Source organism: Fukomys damarensis, unplaced genomic scaffold (genome assembly GCF_012274545.1).
Source record: "Fukomys damarensis isolate Sample0158 unplaced genomic scaffold, DMR_v1.0_HiC HiC_scaffold_21, whole genome shotgun sequence".
NCBI lineage: Eukaryota > Metazoa > Chordata > Mammalia > Rodentia > Bathyergidae > Fukomys > Fukomys damarensis.
The window spans coordinates 6,663,164-6,680,865 of record NW_022900933.1 but is presented as its reverse complement, the minus strand read 5'-3'; the positions used below and the strand labels follow the sequence as shown (position 1 = coordinate 6,680,865).

The 17,702-nt window shown below is 35.2% G+C and overlaps 1 protein-coding gene across 1 annotated transcript in view; it reads left to right on the top strand.

The window, feature by feature from the left end:
- Kcnh5 (potassium voltage-gated channel subfamily H member 5) overlaps nt 1-17,702 on the top strand; it is a 332,835-nt gene that overhangs the window by 236,148 nt on the left and 78,985 nt on the right. The window contains exon 9 of the mRNA XM_010638760.1: nt 17,369-17,621. Within this exon, the coding sequence (XP_010637062.1) occupies nt 17,369-17,621 (253 nt within the window). The remainder of the gene's footprint in view (nt 1-17,368; nt 17,622-17,702) is intronic.

Below are 17,702 nucleotides of genomic sequence, written 5' to 3'. Positions count from 1 at the left end.
CTGCAGGAAAGGGAAGATCATTTAAATGTGATCGGGGTTAGTGGCTACCCATATGGGAAAAAAGGTCAGATTGTTTTTTCCTTCCCACCATATCAATACATTCTGGACTCTTAAGAATTTTGTATTGAAAACAATGATATTTTTAGCAGAAATAGAAAAAAATATGCTAACTTTCATATGTAACAACAAAGGATCCCAAAAAGCCTGAAAAATGTTGAGAAAAAGAACAAAACTGGAAGTCACACTTTGTGGTTTCAAAATATACTACAAGTTTATAATAGAGGACTGACATAAAGACAGACATGGAGACCTGTGGAACAAAACAGAATGCCCATGACTAAACCCCACTCATCTTTGACAAAGTCATCAACACTACACCACGGGGAAAGCACAGATAGTCTCTGTAGTACAGTTTGGAGAAATGGGATATCTACATTTGAACAAATGAAATTGGACTCTTGTCTTACACAGTACACAAAGATCAACTTGAAATGGATTAAAAGTTTATATTAATACCTGAAACTATAAAACTGCTAGAAGAAAACACAGAAAAAGATCTTCGTAACATTGATGTTGACAATTTTTTCTTGGATATGACACCCCAGGAAGAAGCAACAAAATTCAGAATTGAATAGTGACAAGTCACCGTCAAACCAAAAATCTTTTATTCAGCAGAAGGAAAAGTCATGGAGTGAAAAAGATTCATATGAAATGGGAGAAGATACTTGCAAACCAAGGCTAACTGATAGAGTTAAATATGCTAATTATATAAGGAACACCTTCAACTCAATAGCAAAAGTCTCAAATAACTAAATGTAAAAATAAACAAAGAACTGGTATAGTCATTGCTTCAAAGGAGACATACAAAGCTCCAACGGGTGTATCTGTATGATACAAAAAAATCAAAAGTACAATTAAATATTACTTCTCATTTGTTAGGAGGCTTCCCCCCAATAAAAGATAAAGTATTGACACGGGTTTAGGGAAATTGGCACATTGTGTGCTTTGCTATGGAAAACAGTATGGAGCTCCTCAAAATAACTAAAAATGGAACTACTCTCTGATCCAGCAATCTTATTTCTGGGTGTTTATCCAAAACTAATTAAGTTAGGATCTCAAAGAGATATTTGTTCTTTCATGGTCATTGAAATGTTCACAGTTGTCATCATGGGAGAACAACCTAATTGCTCATCATTTTACGTTCATCATTTTGAAATGAAACTACTCAGCGAAATTGTTTGCTGTTGTGGAGCCAAAGAGGAATAAAGCAGAGGTGGAGTTTTTGTAGATAATTTGATGGAGGAAGCATCATCTAAAGTGTTTACAGTGATGAATAATACAAATCTATTTTTTAATCTTCAAAAAGTGAAGACAGGAAGGACTAAATGGATAGTAGAAAGTTTTGCAGTGGTCAGTGGCTTGGAGATCTTAATAAAGTTAATGAATTCCTACTAATAAAATGTGTACCTGAATTTGACTGTTGGGTGTTAGTGCTTAATTCCACCATGACTGCAGTTTTCACACTTAGTGTTCTGCCATATGAAAGTCTACACCTTGTATCAGGGCAACATGTGACTTTCTGATTCAGTCAATCAGAAACAGAAAAACAAATGTGAAAAGGTCAAGCTAAAGGCAGAAATAGTTATGCTTATTATGGCAGTAAGATAAGATTCAGGGTCAATCTAAGGAGAAGGGACATCAAAAGATAAGGAGAGTTAGGGTACAGGACAGGTGGTCATGCTGATGTAACTGATGAAAGTAGGGTACGCTCCGTGCCAGGATCTAGGATCTCAACCTCAGCAGATTCCAGGAAATGTGTCCAAAGGGCCCGTAGGAATTGTGAGAGCTGCACTGGATAACACTTTGATTTACAAAACCTCTATGAACTTAATTTGGGAAAAATTCTTTCTTCCTTTTTTTTGCCACTTTTTCCACATGCATTAGCTTTTTGTCACTGTGACAAGGTTCCTGAAGTTGACAGCTTATAAGAAGAAAAGATTTAGTTTGGCTCACGGTTTCAGGGGTTTCAGGCCATGGCTGCTTGGACCTATAGCTGTGGTAAAGGCAGAACATCATGGCAGAAGCACGGGAAGGACAAAAGCAAGGAAAGGGAGAGAACGGAAGGGTCTGTGGCCCACTTTCCCCTTGAAGAGTAAACCCTTAGAGATCTAACTCTAAGGTCCTACTTTCTAGGAATTCCATCACCTTCCAGAGCACCACAGGCTGCCAACCAAGCCTTCAACCCATGACCTCTGGGTGAAATTTAAGATCCAAAGCATAACAATCAGTTTATCAGAGAGCATGAAATGTGCATACCTCTTATAAAGTATTAATGTCAAATAAAATAAAAATTTACCAGTGGACAAACAATATCTGTCTAAATAAAATGTTCTATGTCATTTCAAGGAGTTTTGGACAATTCAGAAGATGAAACTGGACTATATTAGAGAGAGTTCTGTTACAAATTACAGGGTTGCAAGTTAACTTGGCAATTTGGCATTTGACGCACCCTGTAACACAGGGACAAAATGCAGCTGTCCCTAGTTAGGTTCAGTAAATCTTTCTGTCTAGCCGGCACATGTAAACTCAAGCCATACTGATCATACTCCCAGTAGGGGACCTTTTCAAGGATTTATGGCTTTATGCTCAGTAAGAGCTCATAAAATGTGTCAATAGCTTCACATTCAATGTCCTGCTAACTTGTTGATGTTCAGGGGTGGGGGGACTCTGGTTGCTTGGAGAGCTACTAATATCTCACTCAAAAAGTCTTAAATGCAAAACTGTTTAGCTTTTTCCCTTTTTGTTTTTCATATTTAGACATAACTGTAGATTCACATACACTTGTGAGATAAAATGGTATATATACAAGGTTCTATATACCTTTCACTCAGTTTCCAACAATGATGCATTTTCTATAATTCAATTGACATCAGGAAATTGATATTGATACACATCATTAACATCATTTAGATTCATCAGCTTTACATATCTCTCATCCATGCTCTCTTTAATTTCATCACTTAAAGCATGTTGTAAAAATGGGATCAGGCAAACTATGGAGACTGGCTGTTTTCACTGTGCTGAATTCCCTTTAGCTTCGTGGAAATTGTTGCCTACGTTGAGTCTTTTCCTTCATGTTGTCAAGCGCTATTCTGTGGTATCAGTGTACTAGTTTGTTCCACCATTCACTCACTGAAAGGATTTTGTGTTGTTTCCAGTTTGGGGCTATTACAAATGGAGTAGCTATAAACCTTCATGTACAGTTTTTTTCTTTTTTTGTAACATAAATTTTTATTTTTCTGGGATAAGTGCCCATGAGTGCAATTGCTGAGTCATATAGTAAGCACACATTTATTTTTGTAAGACGCTGTCATATTCTCTTCCAGTGTGGTTGTACCATTTTGTATGCCCTTTGGCAAGATATGAGAGACTCAGTTTATTTATATCCTAACCATCATTTGATTTGATGTTATTTCTATTTTTATTTTAAGTGAGCAGTGACATCATATTATATGTTTAAGCTGTATTTCCCTGATGACTTCTTATGTTGAATATATTTCCACATGCTTTTCCCTATTTATATGGGTTTTTTTCAGTGAAACATGTTTGTGTCTTAAGAAATGGCTTGAGAGCTCTTTTAGTTCATATACAAGTTTCTGGTTGGATGTAGGCTTTAGAAGTATTTTTTCTAAGTCTGTAGTTTGGTCTTGCAATCTATGCACAGCAACTTTTCCGGAGCAAACATTTCATTTTGAAGAAGTAATTTTTTTCCAGTTTCCTTTTTATGAATTATACTTCTGGCATCAAGTTTAGTAACTCTGGACCCTGATAGAGTTTAGGTTCGGAGTATTTTCTCCTATGTCTTTTCCCAAAAGTTTTTAGTTTTATAGATATGCTTTATTTAATGCTGCATTTTAAAATTAATTTTTATAAGATGTGAGATTTAAGTTGAAGTTCAGCATTTTTTTTGTTTGTTTGTTCATTGCAATCTAGTTTCTCCCTTACCGTTTTTTGAAGGATTCAATCTCCTTCAATTCAAATTCCTTTTTTCACTTTGGTAAAAAAAGTGTGTTGGGAATATTTATGTTGTTCTATTTCTGTTTTCAGTTCTTTCCCATCAATAGGTGTTTCTCCCTCTGTTGACACATCACTGTTTGAATTACGATAGCTGTATGCTATCCCAAAATGTTGTGTACAGTTTATTCCTCTTATCTAGTTCCTTTTCAATGTTCTTAGCTATTCTAGGTCTTGTGATTTTAACATATGGGTTTTACAATAACCTTGTCATCTTTAAAAAAAGCCTTTCTGAGATTTTGTTGAGAATTGCAGATCAATTGATCAATTTTACACATAAATTTAAGGAGAATTCACATATTTATTATTTTGGGTCTTCCAATTCATTAGTACATATATATCTCTTCACTAATTTAGGTGTTATTTGATTTTTTCATTAACAATTTGTTATTTTCATGATACAGATCCTGTTCATATTTGGTTAGATTTAGTCCTAAGTATCTAATTTTATTTGGATCTGCAGTAAATGCCATTAAAATATAATTCTTGTGTTCATATCTTCATGATGTTTTGGCCTTTGGGGTATATCTTTGTCATTAGGTTGTCCTTGATTATTATTCCATACAGTCAGCACATCACCTGCAGCAACATTTCTGTTTGCCTGTTGTGTTTAATATGCCTAGGATAGAAACCAGATCCCGTTTGCCAAAGCTGGGACTCCAGTTGGATTCCCTGGGGCTTTAAGTGACACCTGAAGCCCTCTGTTACATGGAAATCCTGCACTCTTAGTGACAGTCTTTTCTCCTACTCATGAATAGTTTTACTTCCTCTGGTATTAATGATTATTTTCTGAATGATGATAATGGTGATAAATTTGATTTCTGAGTAAATGGTATTATGATATGTCTAATTTCTCAATTACCAAGACATTGTTGACAAATATCAGTATGAATCACAGAGAAGCAAAAATTCAAGTTGGGAGATTTTTCCCCCAAAGCCTCAGTTAATAACAGTAACATAATAGGCATCTAGGATGTTGTAGAGTAGTAATAAGTTTTAAAGATATTTCTTAAACTTGAAAAACTACATTTTCCCTTAAGACTACTTTTTTACAAGATATCACATGAACACACAAAACTCAGTAACATTTTTGTACACCAATAATGAATCTACTAAGAAAGAGATCAAGAAAACAAGACCACTTACAATAGCTTTAAAAAGTCAAATACCTAGGAATCAACCTAACCAAGAACATAAAAGACTTTTGTTTACACAGAAAATTACAGAACTCTGAATAAGAAAATTTAAGACAGCATCAGAAAATGGAAATACATTCCTTGTTCTTGGATTATCAGAACTTATATTGTGAAAACAGTATCACCAGAACATCTATAGATTTAGTGCAATCAATATTAAAATATCAAGAATGTTTTTCACACAACTAGAGAAAACAATCCTAAAAATCATACATAGAAAAAGCAATCTTGAGCCAAAAAAGCAAAGAGACATCACAGTATCTAATTTCAATTAATATTACAAAGCTATAGTAACAAAACAATGTGGTATTGCCACAAAAACAGAGTGCAGACCAATAGAATAGAACAAAAGATATGGGAAAAAATCCTATGACCTACAGCCACCTGATTTTTGAAAAAAAGGCAAGAATGATTCATTGGAAAAATACAACCTTTTAAACAAATAATGCTGGAAAAACTGGGTATCTACTTGACAAAGATTGATGCCATATTCTACCTCCCTCCCAGTACTAAAATAAAATAAAAATGGATCAAAGATCTAGATATAAAAACAAAAACTTTAAAATCCTAGAAGATGACATAGAGGAAACAGCTGAACCGTGGAAATAGGCAAAGACTTCCTAAGTCGAACAACAATAGCACAGAAAATAATGCCAATAATCAATAAATGGGAGTACATCAAATTAAGAAAAAATTTCTCCACCTCAAAGAAAAGGACAGAGTGAAGAGACAGCGTATAGAATCGGAGAAAATTTTTACTAGAGACTTCTGGTACAAGTTCAATGTCTAGAATAGGGCCCCAAAATGAACTTCCCTCTGACCAAATGAATCAGTCAAAACATGGACAGATAAACCGAGTAAACATATCTCAAGAAAGAAGTGCAAATGATCGATAGGTATATGAAAAAAAGTTCAACATCTTTAGACATTAGGGAAATGCTAATCAGAACAACTTGGAGAGTTTACCTATCCCAATTCCATATGACCTCGTTATACCTCTCTTGGGTGTGTTTCTGAAAGAATTATGGGCAGCGATGACTTGCATATCCGTGTTTACAATGTCACAAATTAACATATGCACATGAACAAATGAGTGGATTAAAAAGTGATATTTATACACACGGTGAAGTAGTATTCAGCCCTAAAAAAGAACAAAATTGTATAGTTTTTATGGAAATGGATGGAACTCAGGACTACCATAGTAGGACAAATAAGCTAGACACAAAAGGAGTTAAATATCACATATTTTCTTTTATATTACATATCTGAAACATAAACACATAAGTGAATAAATGAGAAATGGTAGGAAATGAGAAGGTGGGCTCTTGAAGATGGGGAGGGGGAAGCGGAGGAAGGGGAGCACAGGGGAATGGGCAGATTGAAAATGATCAAGACATATATATGTACATATACATGTACCAGTTCCCCAGAGCAAGCATTACTCTTCTGTGTAACAAATATGCCCTAAAAGGAACCAATTTACAGATACAGTATTGTATAAGACATATTTTCTTAAAGCCAAAGTCTCAGTGACAGTACAGGCACATCTTGGATATCTGTTCTACCAGTGCTTTATAAATTTTTGAACAGACCTTCATGATATGGAATCAGTGTGGTTTATCAATGTACTGTGGCATTATGAGGTAAAAATGCTATAAATGTATTTTTTAATACAAGATAACAATAAAAAATTTTTGCATTAAGAAAAAAGATTACTCTCTTGACAATGTTTAAGTACAGTACCAAATTGTGCATTAAGTTTGCAGAACTTATTCATCATACAACTGATAGCTTGTACCTTTTGAGCAACATCTTCCCATTTTTGTGCCCCAAAGTGCCTGGCTGTCACTCTCCTGCCCTCTGTTTGTATGAATTTGAGCTCCTTGACATTTCAAATATAAATGAGATCATGAAGCATTTGTCTTTCTTTGTTTAATTGATTTCCCTTGACACAGTGTCCTCTGGTCTTATCCCAAGTTGTCACAGAGGCAGAACGTCCTGCCTTTTAAAAAGGCTGAATGATATTGTACAACTTGTGTGAGTGGCATGTGTGTCTCCGTGAAGTCAGAAGAATAATACATGGGTAAAATAAGCTCAGTAAAGTATAAATAGTTTTCAAAACAACCAAATTCTTGATTAGGAGAATGCAAGGAATGAGATGAAAAATACAATAGAGAACGTTAATACCTGACTTGATCAGGAGGAAAGCTGTGAATTCAAAGTCAGCTTGTTTGAAAATATGTGGTCAGGTGAGAAAAAAAAAAAAGAACGCACAAGAGTAAAGAAAATGTATAGAATTAATGAGATAGCATTGAATGAACTGTCATACAAATTATGAGGGTTTCAAGAAGAGAAAAGGGAGAAAGCTTTTGAAAAGAAGCAATATCTATGCCAGGCATGGTGGTGCACGCCTGTAATCCCAGCACTCAGGAGGCTGAGGCAGGAGGATCTCTGAGTTTGAGCCCAGTCTGGGCTATATAGTGAGTTCTAGGTCAGTCTCAACTACATAGTGAGACCCTGCCTCAAAAAACCAAAAAATAAATAAACAAACAAACAAATAAATGTTAAAAAAAGAAAAGAAGCAATGTCTAAAAATTCCCCAATTTTGGGAGATGTATGGACATGAATGAATATACATTAAGCTCAAAGATGTCCAGTCGGATTCAACCCAAAGAAGATCTCATCAAGACACCTTAGCATCAAACTGCAAAATGAAAGAGGATATTATGCTCATTGAAATAAGCTAGACACAGAAAGAAAAGTACTCTGTGACCTCACCTATATGTGAAATCTAAAAAATATACCACTCTACAAAGATAAAAAGTAAATTGGTAGATGGTCAAGCATTTAGGTCAGTGGTGCCACCGCCATCCTGAGTTCAGTCCTTAGTAAGATCAAAGGATGCAAAGCAGCAGACATGGAGGCTGCATGAGGCTTGGGACCTAGTGAATATACACGAGGACTAGAGTTCAAAGCATGTCGTGTTCAGGATTTGTGACAAAAGGGCAGATTGATTTTAGACCTCCTGACACAGATGTACATGTAAAAGGGTAACCGTGTGAGATGATGAATATGCTAATTTACTGAATTAGAGTCGCCATTTCATAGGTATATGCATGTGAAAATACCACGTTATACACCTAAATATACACAATGAAAAAAGACAAAAGAATATGGGATGCAGCAAGAGGAAAAGTGATTTTTTTTATTATGCAAGAGGCAACTCTTGTGAAGCTAAGGATTCTTGGCAGAAATTTTGCAGTGTAGGAGACAGTGGGAAGGTCTTTTTGAAGTGCAGACAGAAAAAATGACCAAGCATATTTAGCCCCAAAAAGCTGCTCTTCACAAGTGAAGGAAGTCCTTTCCCATGTCTTTTCAAATATCACTGACCGTTTAGGTAATCTCTTCTCTGAACTATTCAAGTTGGATACCTTTAGAAAAAAATATGGTATTGACCTGTTATAGATTTTTAAGATTTTTTTGTACATTTTGATATGAGTCCCTTGATATATGTATTGCAAGTATCTTCTTTAAATCTGAGGTTAACCTTTTTCATTTTATTAGTTTTTCAAATTATATTTGCTATACATATTATATGTTTATTAAAATGGTTATAGTCTATATGTTGCTTCTTCCATTTTAATTTATGATTGAAGTACTATCGTGGAAAATTCTAGGAAGCATATATGTACCCATAGGAACTCAAATAACCATGCTGTTTTTGCCTTTTCTACTGGTCCCAGGCAGCTAAATTCTTGCAAGAAACTACTAAGTGAGAAAAGTTTAAGAAAGCTCAGTCAAATACTTCTATCATATTTCCACTATAAGTAATAACACAACAGCCTTTACTCAGTACAAACATATTGATCAAGGTCTTTGTTGGTAAATGTCAGCATATTTGTGGGGAGAGGGGAAGAGTTCATGCACTTTGAAAGCTTTTGATTTTACTGTTATATACTGATTTTATATATACCTGTATACACACATACCTATGCCCTATCTGTAGTCTGTGTGACTGTTAAGATTTGTGAAAAAATGTTTCAGTGTGATTTCAGTTGCGCACATTTGGTATTTTATCTCACTGAGTTTTTCTTCCACTTAAAAATTTCCCATTTTTTAAAAGACAGCTTTTTAGCTTTTATCTTATATATACTTGATTTTTAAATTTGTCTACACACATATGCCTATAAGAATGTACTTATATGTTTATATATGAGACCTCAAATTTTAGGGGAGGAATTAGATGTAATAAAAATATATTCTATCCTCATATTCTCTGTTCCATTTACTATTCTGTGAGCTTTTTTTTTTACTTCCTTTACATTTGGGGTATGTGTGTGTGTGTGTGTGTGTATGTGTGTGTGTGTGTACTAAATTATAGAAATAATTCAGAAAGACAGCTGACATACATCTTTATGAATTTGTTTGTTTTCTCTATTGGAAGAAGTTTATGTGTAAATTTTCATAGCCACAATCATTCTAGAAGTAATTGCCCTTGATTTAGCAACAGTAATTTGTTGCACATTATGTTTCTATACATAATACCTATTTGTTTAAGAGATAACTAGGTTTTATAGTAAATGTTTTCACCTTTATTGAGGTATAGTTGACAAATAAAGGTGGTATGTACGTAAATGTACAGTGTGATCTTTGACATAATGCACATTGCCAAAGGGCTTCTACAATCAAACTGATTGACATTTCTGCCATCTCACATAGTTACTTTTGCTGTGGTGAGAATAATTAACAATTTTAAACTTTAAGATCGAAATATTATATAATATTGAAAATACAACAAATACTATAAATGAACAGCTTGGGAACTTTTCACACAGTGAAGATTCATTTGTAGCAAGCACTCCATAACCTCACTGGTAGAACCCCAGAAATCTTTCTCCCATGTGCTCTTCAGACATTAACCAATCAGCCTCTCAAGAGTAACTTGTGTCTTGACTTTCAGGAGCATAAATTGGCTTTGCCAGTTTTCGAATTTTATATAAGTGAAATTATGTAGAGATGCTTTTCTGTGCCACATACTTTTTTCAGTCGACTTTGTGTTACTGAGTTCTATATATTTATATTATGTGTACTTTTCTTGGTCATTTTGCATCACTGGTACAAAATACCCAACACCCACGACTTAAAGGAGGAGAAGTTTATTTTGGCTCACAGTTTCAGTCTGTGGTCAGCTGACTCCAATGCAAAAACAGGATGGCTCAAGAGCATGGTAGCCAGAAGCAGAGAGAAAAAAGAAGGAGCTGGAGACCAGAACACACCCTTTCAGGTGACTCCTCAGTGACGGTATCTCCAAACAGGTTCTAGCTCCTGACAGCACACTCAGCTATGACCTCTTCAATGGATCCATCCACTGAGGGATACAGTGTGGTCATGGTGCAATCACCTTACACACACGTGAGAACTTGGTGGATCATTTTAGATCTAAATCATAACATTAGTTGTTACTTCTTTCATTGTGTTATTGAACAGCAGTCTGTGTGTGAACATGCTCAATGCATTTATCTATTAAAATGTTTATAGAACTTCTAATAATATTTAATTGGAGGCTACTATGAACTGTGTTGCTACACTAGTCCACGTGGTTTGTCACATATATACAGATGCTTCTGTTGCACATATCCCTAGAAGTGGAATTGTTTGGTCTTAGTTACTTTTCTAATTTTAGAAATTTTTTTTATTTTTGTTTTTGTTTTTTTTGTACCAGGGATCAAACTTGGGACCTTGCGCTTGCAAGGCATCTGCCGGAACCACTGAACTAAATCCCCAGCCCTAGAAAATATTTTCAAAATGTGTGGAAAAGTACTCTTACTTAGCCATATATTTAAAAATTACAGATGTGACATTAAGAGCACAGAACAACTAAGAGTTTAAATTTCATTAAAGGCCTAATTTTGTAAAGTTAATGGAATGGCCCGAAACACTTGCAGATTTAACAAGTTAAATAATTTAACAAGTTAGGATAACAATTGCTGTTTCTTTTTACTACTTATTTTACTGAAAAATGAAGATCTTCCAAAACCTGATGAATTATATTTTCTATATTTTTAAAACAAAATCTTAGTCCCTATTTTATTCCATAAATCTGATTCCCAAGAATTATTCTCTAAAGTGAAACCAGTGAATTTTAGCCTGTAATTTTTCACTGCCTATAACAGTCTTCCGGTACTAAGTATGACCTTGTAATTTTAAACAATGGAAGTTAATTTGCTTTCGTTTTATTTCATTACATACCTCATTCCTAGTTTAATTCCTCTTCGGTTTGATATCCCTAGAGATTGACAGATTAACATCCAGACTCAGAAGATCCCCCTTGTTCTGCATGACCTGGTTATCCTGGGGTTTTCTTTCTTTTCTCTATAAATAAAAGTGTGCTCTTTTCCCCCCATAAAATGAATTAGAATGAAATTCCTGTAAAGAAATGTGTTTCATTGTTTTGTGATCTTAGAGTTCCTTATTCTGGACGTATTTGTAAAATGTTTTATGCGCAAATGTCACTTGCCTGACTTCTGCTGAATTTCACTAATGCAGTGGGATTCCTAAGGAGCCATCACTTAGCCGTGCATAAATGAACTGTGTGAGAGGAGAGATTTCAGGAATTCCACTGGTTGCTTCATTTCCTGACAAAAAAGTCTTTAACACATTTTATTTTTTGTTCTAAGCAAGAAGAGTAGCATCATTCTTACCTATTAATTATTATTAAAAAATAAAAAATAGGGCTGGGGATTTAGCTCAGTGGTTCTGCCACCTGCCTTGCAAGCACAAGGGCCTGAGTTCAATCCCCGGTACCAAAAAAATAAAAATATATGACACTGTATTAGTCCTGTTGGAGGATTTTATAGATCATCAATAAAATGATTATCTTAGCAGAGGGAGAAAACTCAGGAAGAAGCCTTGTTGAGTTTACTGCCTTCCCCTATAGTCCCCATTTTCACTTTAGAGGTTTGTTGTATTAGGTAGATTAATAGTGGTTATTCTGTGACTGTTGAACTAAGGGGAAATCCGCTAAGGCCAAAGTGCTTCTGGTTCATTATACATTGAAACTCAGTTTTTCTTTCGAATCCATATAGGAGAGTTAAGAGTGAGATTATTAGGGCTGTGTAAAGTGATCTTGCACACAGCTGATTACAGTAATTTGGTGCAGCTTTTCTGGAAAGCAATTTGGGAAGTGTCTTAAAGATATTTTTATATTTTATCCACTAATTTTACTTATGAAAGTCATGCTTTGACAATCTGATACAGGTAGGATATTTCTTGTAACTAGTTTCCTGAAAGAGTAAACTGGAAGTCTTTAATTATAATGTAGTGAACAAATTAATTTATAGCTACATGATGGAGTAGTATATAATTAAAATTGTGTTTGAAAATAAGTATTTCATGGCATAGAAATTGATCATAATATATATGGTTTTCAATAATGCTAGCATGAAGTAAAACTTTAGAATTCTAGTTTCATGAAAATAGTATATACAAAAAATAAGTATAAACAATGGACAAATTTTATTTTCTTTTATGTTCTTTGATTTTCCACTGTTTGTATAATAAATATTAGAATCTATTTTAAAGTATATTCAAAGAATGAAAAGGAGAAGATAAAGCCTTTTTTCTTCTTGTAGTGAATTATTTTCTTAGAGAATATTGATTTAACTCCTTAGTTTCTCCTATAGTTATCATATTTAAACGTCCCTCTTCTCAAAGGTTTTGCAGTACTACTAACGAATAAAAGTTTTGCAGCACTATATAATGAATAAAATGATAGAAGAGCTCCTAAGATAGAAAGACCAGTGCATCTAGCTCAGGCCCTTTTCAGATAGATAGATAGATAGATAGATAGATAGATAGATAGATAGATAGATATAAATATACTACAACCTGCATTTCAAATAAGATGACTTTCTCCTAGCAAACAGTAATGAGATATGAAAAACTTATCAGTGAATTCTTTTGTCTTCACCAACCAGGGGAAATAAATTTGTTGGAGGTATAATTTCAACAACAAATTTCCAATAAAATCTTGACTCTTCAGTGATAGAGGAGGGGCATTAGTTGATTAATTAGAATTTAAGTGATTTTTACAAGTCAGTATTTATATTCTTACAGTACAAAGAACCAGAAAAGATCTGACAGTGCCAGATGTATTTTATTCCCAATGGATGTTCACTTGGGAGTATAGCTTCATAGCTGGAACTCAACAGTTTTTGCTGGTTATTTGTTGAGGTGTCAACAAATCGTGAGGCCTTTATGAGCTACATTTGCTTTATCTGTAAAATGGAGCATTGGGCTCGGGTGAGTCATTTTTTGATCTGTGCCCAACTAGAAGCTCTGGGGAAGCAGGCACTAGAGTTTTGGATAATGGATCTGGAGGCCCTGCCTAGTACTGGTCATCCAACAGTACCTAGTGACTCTGGTTGGATTTATGACTAGGTATCCTGGGGAGCCTGGCCTAGGCCTTGGACTGCCCAGTAGAATTTCTTGTAGTGTGATTAGGCTTGTGTTTGCTTTCCATAGTGAGTAGAAGTTTTCGTTAAAGCATTAAAGAATTATTTTACAGATGAAAGTAAGACTTGAAATCTCTGGTGATCATTTATGTTACTATCTTTGTCTATGTTAAAGCAGTATGAACAATGAATCACAATGCTGTTTGAGGTCTGTGCATTACTAAAGTCTCTGATACAGCTATGTGGAAATCCTGTTTATTGCAGCAAGAGGGATGGACTGTGCTTTGACAGGTGGATCAGAGATAACTGGGAGAGAAAAGGATGACAGGGCCTAGCAGTCAGAGGGTATTATGTGTGAGGAGTTGCTAGAAAACTTGGCAAATTCAGAGAGATGAGATGTGTGTGGCTGGAATGTGATATCCTGGAAAAGCAGTGAGGCTCAGGCGGGCCTCTTATCAAAAAGTATCGTATGTGTTTGGTGAGAACTTTGGCTTTCTTGGTGGAAAAGCAAGACATCAGATGTTTTGAGAAAGCAAATATAATATGATCGCATTTAACATTACTAAGTGTTTTCTACCCATACCCTTGAGATTAGACTTTCAAAGACCAAGGGATATCTGTGATACCACTAGATCTCGATTTTCATGGATATCATAAATAACAAAATATTTTTATTTTCATAGCATCACATTCATTTTTTAGAGTTCCTTAATACAGTTCCATAACTCTTTCAAAGGGAACATTTACAGCTTGTTTTTAATTAAAATTCTACTTTGGTAGTATTTTCATGTTTAAAAAAGGAGAAATAATAAACTATGGAGACAAACAGAAATCACCTTTAACTGTAATATTTTCTTCTGCTGTTTGTTGATAACTGTGAGAGACCCTTTAGGGAGGTGAGCTAGCCGGAAGAGAATGGATATGACATTCAAGGCAGAGTACTTTGAAATGGGGACCAATGGGCTGTGAGGTTTATCGTGCGTGATAATTTGACTCTATCACTTCAATATAAATTTTACCTTGCCTAAGAAAGTTACTAATGCCTTCATGTCCAGGATAAATAACCATATGCCTGTAGTCTGATGACAGGCACAGCATGTCAGACACGCGTTCTGTCTAGGGATAGAAGCAGGTTGCCAGTGTGTGTGTGTGTGTGTGACTCTAGGGGGTCTATTTTAACTTAGTTTTAACTTGTCACTTTGTGGAATCTGGATATACGTCTGTACCATCAATCAAAATAAAAAATGAACCCATGTCACAGTGGAGTGAAAAAAAGAGAAGAGATGTATTGAAATATAATACAAATCTTAGGATATGTCACTAAATAGAGTATTCTAAATATTGGAACAGTTCATGTACAATCTGAATAATGAAAGAAATAATTAGAAGAACATAAAATAATGACTGCTGTAATGAATTTTCAATGATGAAAGTCCTACATGGTAAATAGAATCAGAGCAATCTATTTTCCCATTAAGCCATTTAATGTAATGTTCATCTATGTATGTATTTGTAATTTTTTTCCTCCCTAGCTCTAATTTCATTTTAAACTTGTGAGAAATAGTAACAAGTGCTTGGATATCTTCATAGTCATGTGAATATATTTTTAAAATTTTATCTAGAAACTTATCAAACAGCTCCAATGCAGTCTTTAGGAAGGAATGGAAAGTGAACAAAAATGCTTTTCGTAGAAAATTACAGCAGCAATAAAGTGTAGGAACTCACAAATTTAGAATATAGCATTTCTTCAGTCTTGGCTATGTGTAGCTAAAATGGGCTAAACTCATGCTCTTTCAGTTGATTTTGTCTGTGATCTTCTAACAGAAGGACTGTTATTATCCTCATTCACAGATGAGGGATTAAACAACATTCCTTAGGCTATAGAAGTACAGAATGATAGCTATAAACACAGATTTGTTCCTGTCAGATTGGTCTCATGATCGTGTGCCAGAAGTCATTGGAAACCACAGGCAGCACAGGCTTCAGTGTCCCCCTTCCCACTGTATTGTAATTGTCCCAGTATTTGTCTAATTCCTGCATACATGGTTGGCTCCTCTAGGCAAAGATGATTGCCTTATTTGTTTTTCCACTTCTAGGGATTTAACACAACAGCAAGACCCATAGTAGAAGCCCTGTAAGGGCCTATTGGATGAGTAATATTTCTGAATTCACTAAAGGTTAATATATTAAAGAAAACATTACATTGTTTTGAAAACTAAATGACCTGGGGAGAAAGTTTCAATTGCTTTTAAAGCTCTGGTAAAGTATTCTTTTCCCAACAGATGAGATTTTTCAGAAAGTTAGGTGAGCTGACTGCTGCTGCCTGTAGGAATTTAAGTTTTGAAAAAAAAATCAGGGACCATTGTAATATAAACTAACATGTACAATATTAGGAAAGGTTAAGATAAGTGACTTTGAAAGTATAATTCAGTTGTGCTTTATGACAGTGTCATCTGCATAGTGAAACAACCAGTGTTTGATTGATAGACTCCAAAAAAGGAGGAGTAATCGGAGGATATTTCAAGACTTAGGTATTTTTTTTTTGAAGATTAGATGAAATTAGCATAGGTTGAGAACTCTTTTATATGAAAGCATGTTGAAGTATAATGTAATGGGCAAAACTAACTTATCTTCAACTTTGAAAGACTGAAATCCTAGGAAAGCAAACCATAAAGAACGGTTTATCGAGAGCATAACAGAAAGATTCTAAATTAATTTGCAAGCGTATCTCCAAAGTGGGTAGCACTGAGTTCTGTAATCATATTACTTCAGAGACGTTCTGGTTCAATGATGGCAATGTCCATTTTAATGTGGGTATTTAAATGGCGGGTCAGAAAGCTACAGCTAACGAAAGCTCTCTGCACCTTGCTTCCTAGCGTGGGTCTGCCATTCAGTTCTCTCCTGAGTACCTGGAGTTTAAATTCTGCTGCTCCCATCCAGCAATCTTGAGGGGGGTCAAAGACTAGAAGGAACAAGGACTTTGGTGCAAAATGATGTGTCCACCCTCATGGCACTGACATTTCCAGTTACTTATTCTATAACCCTTACAGAGGACTGGGGAAAACTGTTTTCCTTTTCCCAGCATAAATTTGTTTGGAAAAGGAAACTATTTCAGACAGAAGAAAATGCACCAAGAGTGTAATCTTCATCCATGATGTAGAGTTCCTGGGTGCTTTTGTTGATTTTGTTTTCCTGTAGTTGTTAATAAGAATGTAGCTCCAATGTGGACAGAAGTCCATAATCCTAAATTTCGATTTAGTTAAGAAACAATGCTGAAACATCGGTTAAACAAAAATGTATGCTTATGCCCTATGTTAGTTGACCCCAGAAATGATACTAACTTTCTTTCTGAGACTCTTCTTCACTATCTGAAGGTTGTGATTGCTGTGGCGAGATATATTTTCCACTCAAAGCATTTACTACGTGATGCTGTATCGTAATGGTTCCTATGAACAATGGTTCCTGTCTCACTAGATTATTAGCTGCTTGATAGCAGAACTGTGTCCTGTTAACATTGCCTTTCTGGTACCAGTACAGTGGGAAGCAAGAATATTCATAGCCAGTGTTTACTGGATTTCCTTTTTCTGAAATGGCCCTATTCTTTTCCCCCTCACTTATCTCTTACCCATTTCTCACTTTCTTTAGGTACTCTCCATCTGTCCCAAGGACATGAGAGCGGATATCTGTGTTCATCTAAACCGGAAGGTTTTTAATGAACATCCTGCTTTCCGACTGGCCAGTGATGGGTGCCTGCGTGCATTGGCAGTAGAGTTCCAAACCATTCACTGTGCTCCTGGGGACCTCATCTACCATGCTGGAGAAAGTGTGGATGCCCTCTGCTTTGTGGTGTCGGGATCCTTGGAAGTCATCCAGGATGATGAGGTGGTGGCTATTTTAGGTACTGTGAACTTTTCTAATGTAGTAACAAACGCATAACAAATTTAGCGATTTTGCTTCTCAGGTTTCTAAACATAAATTT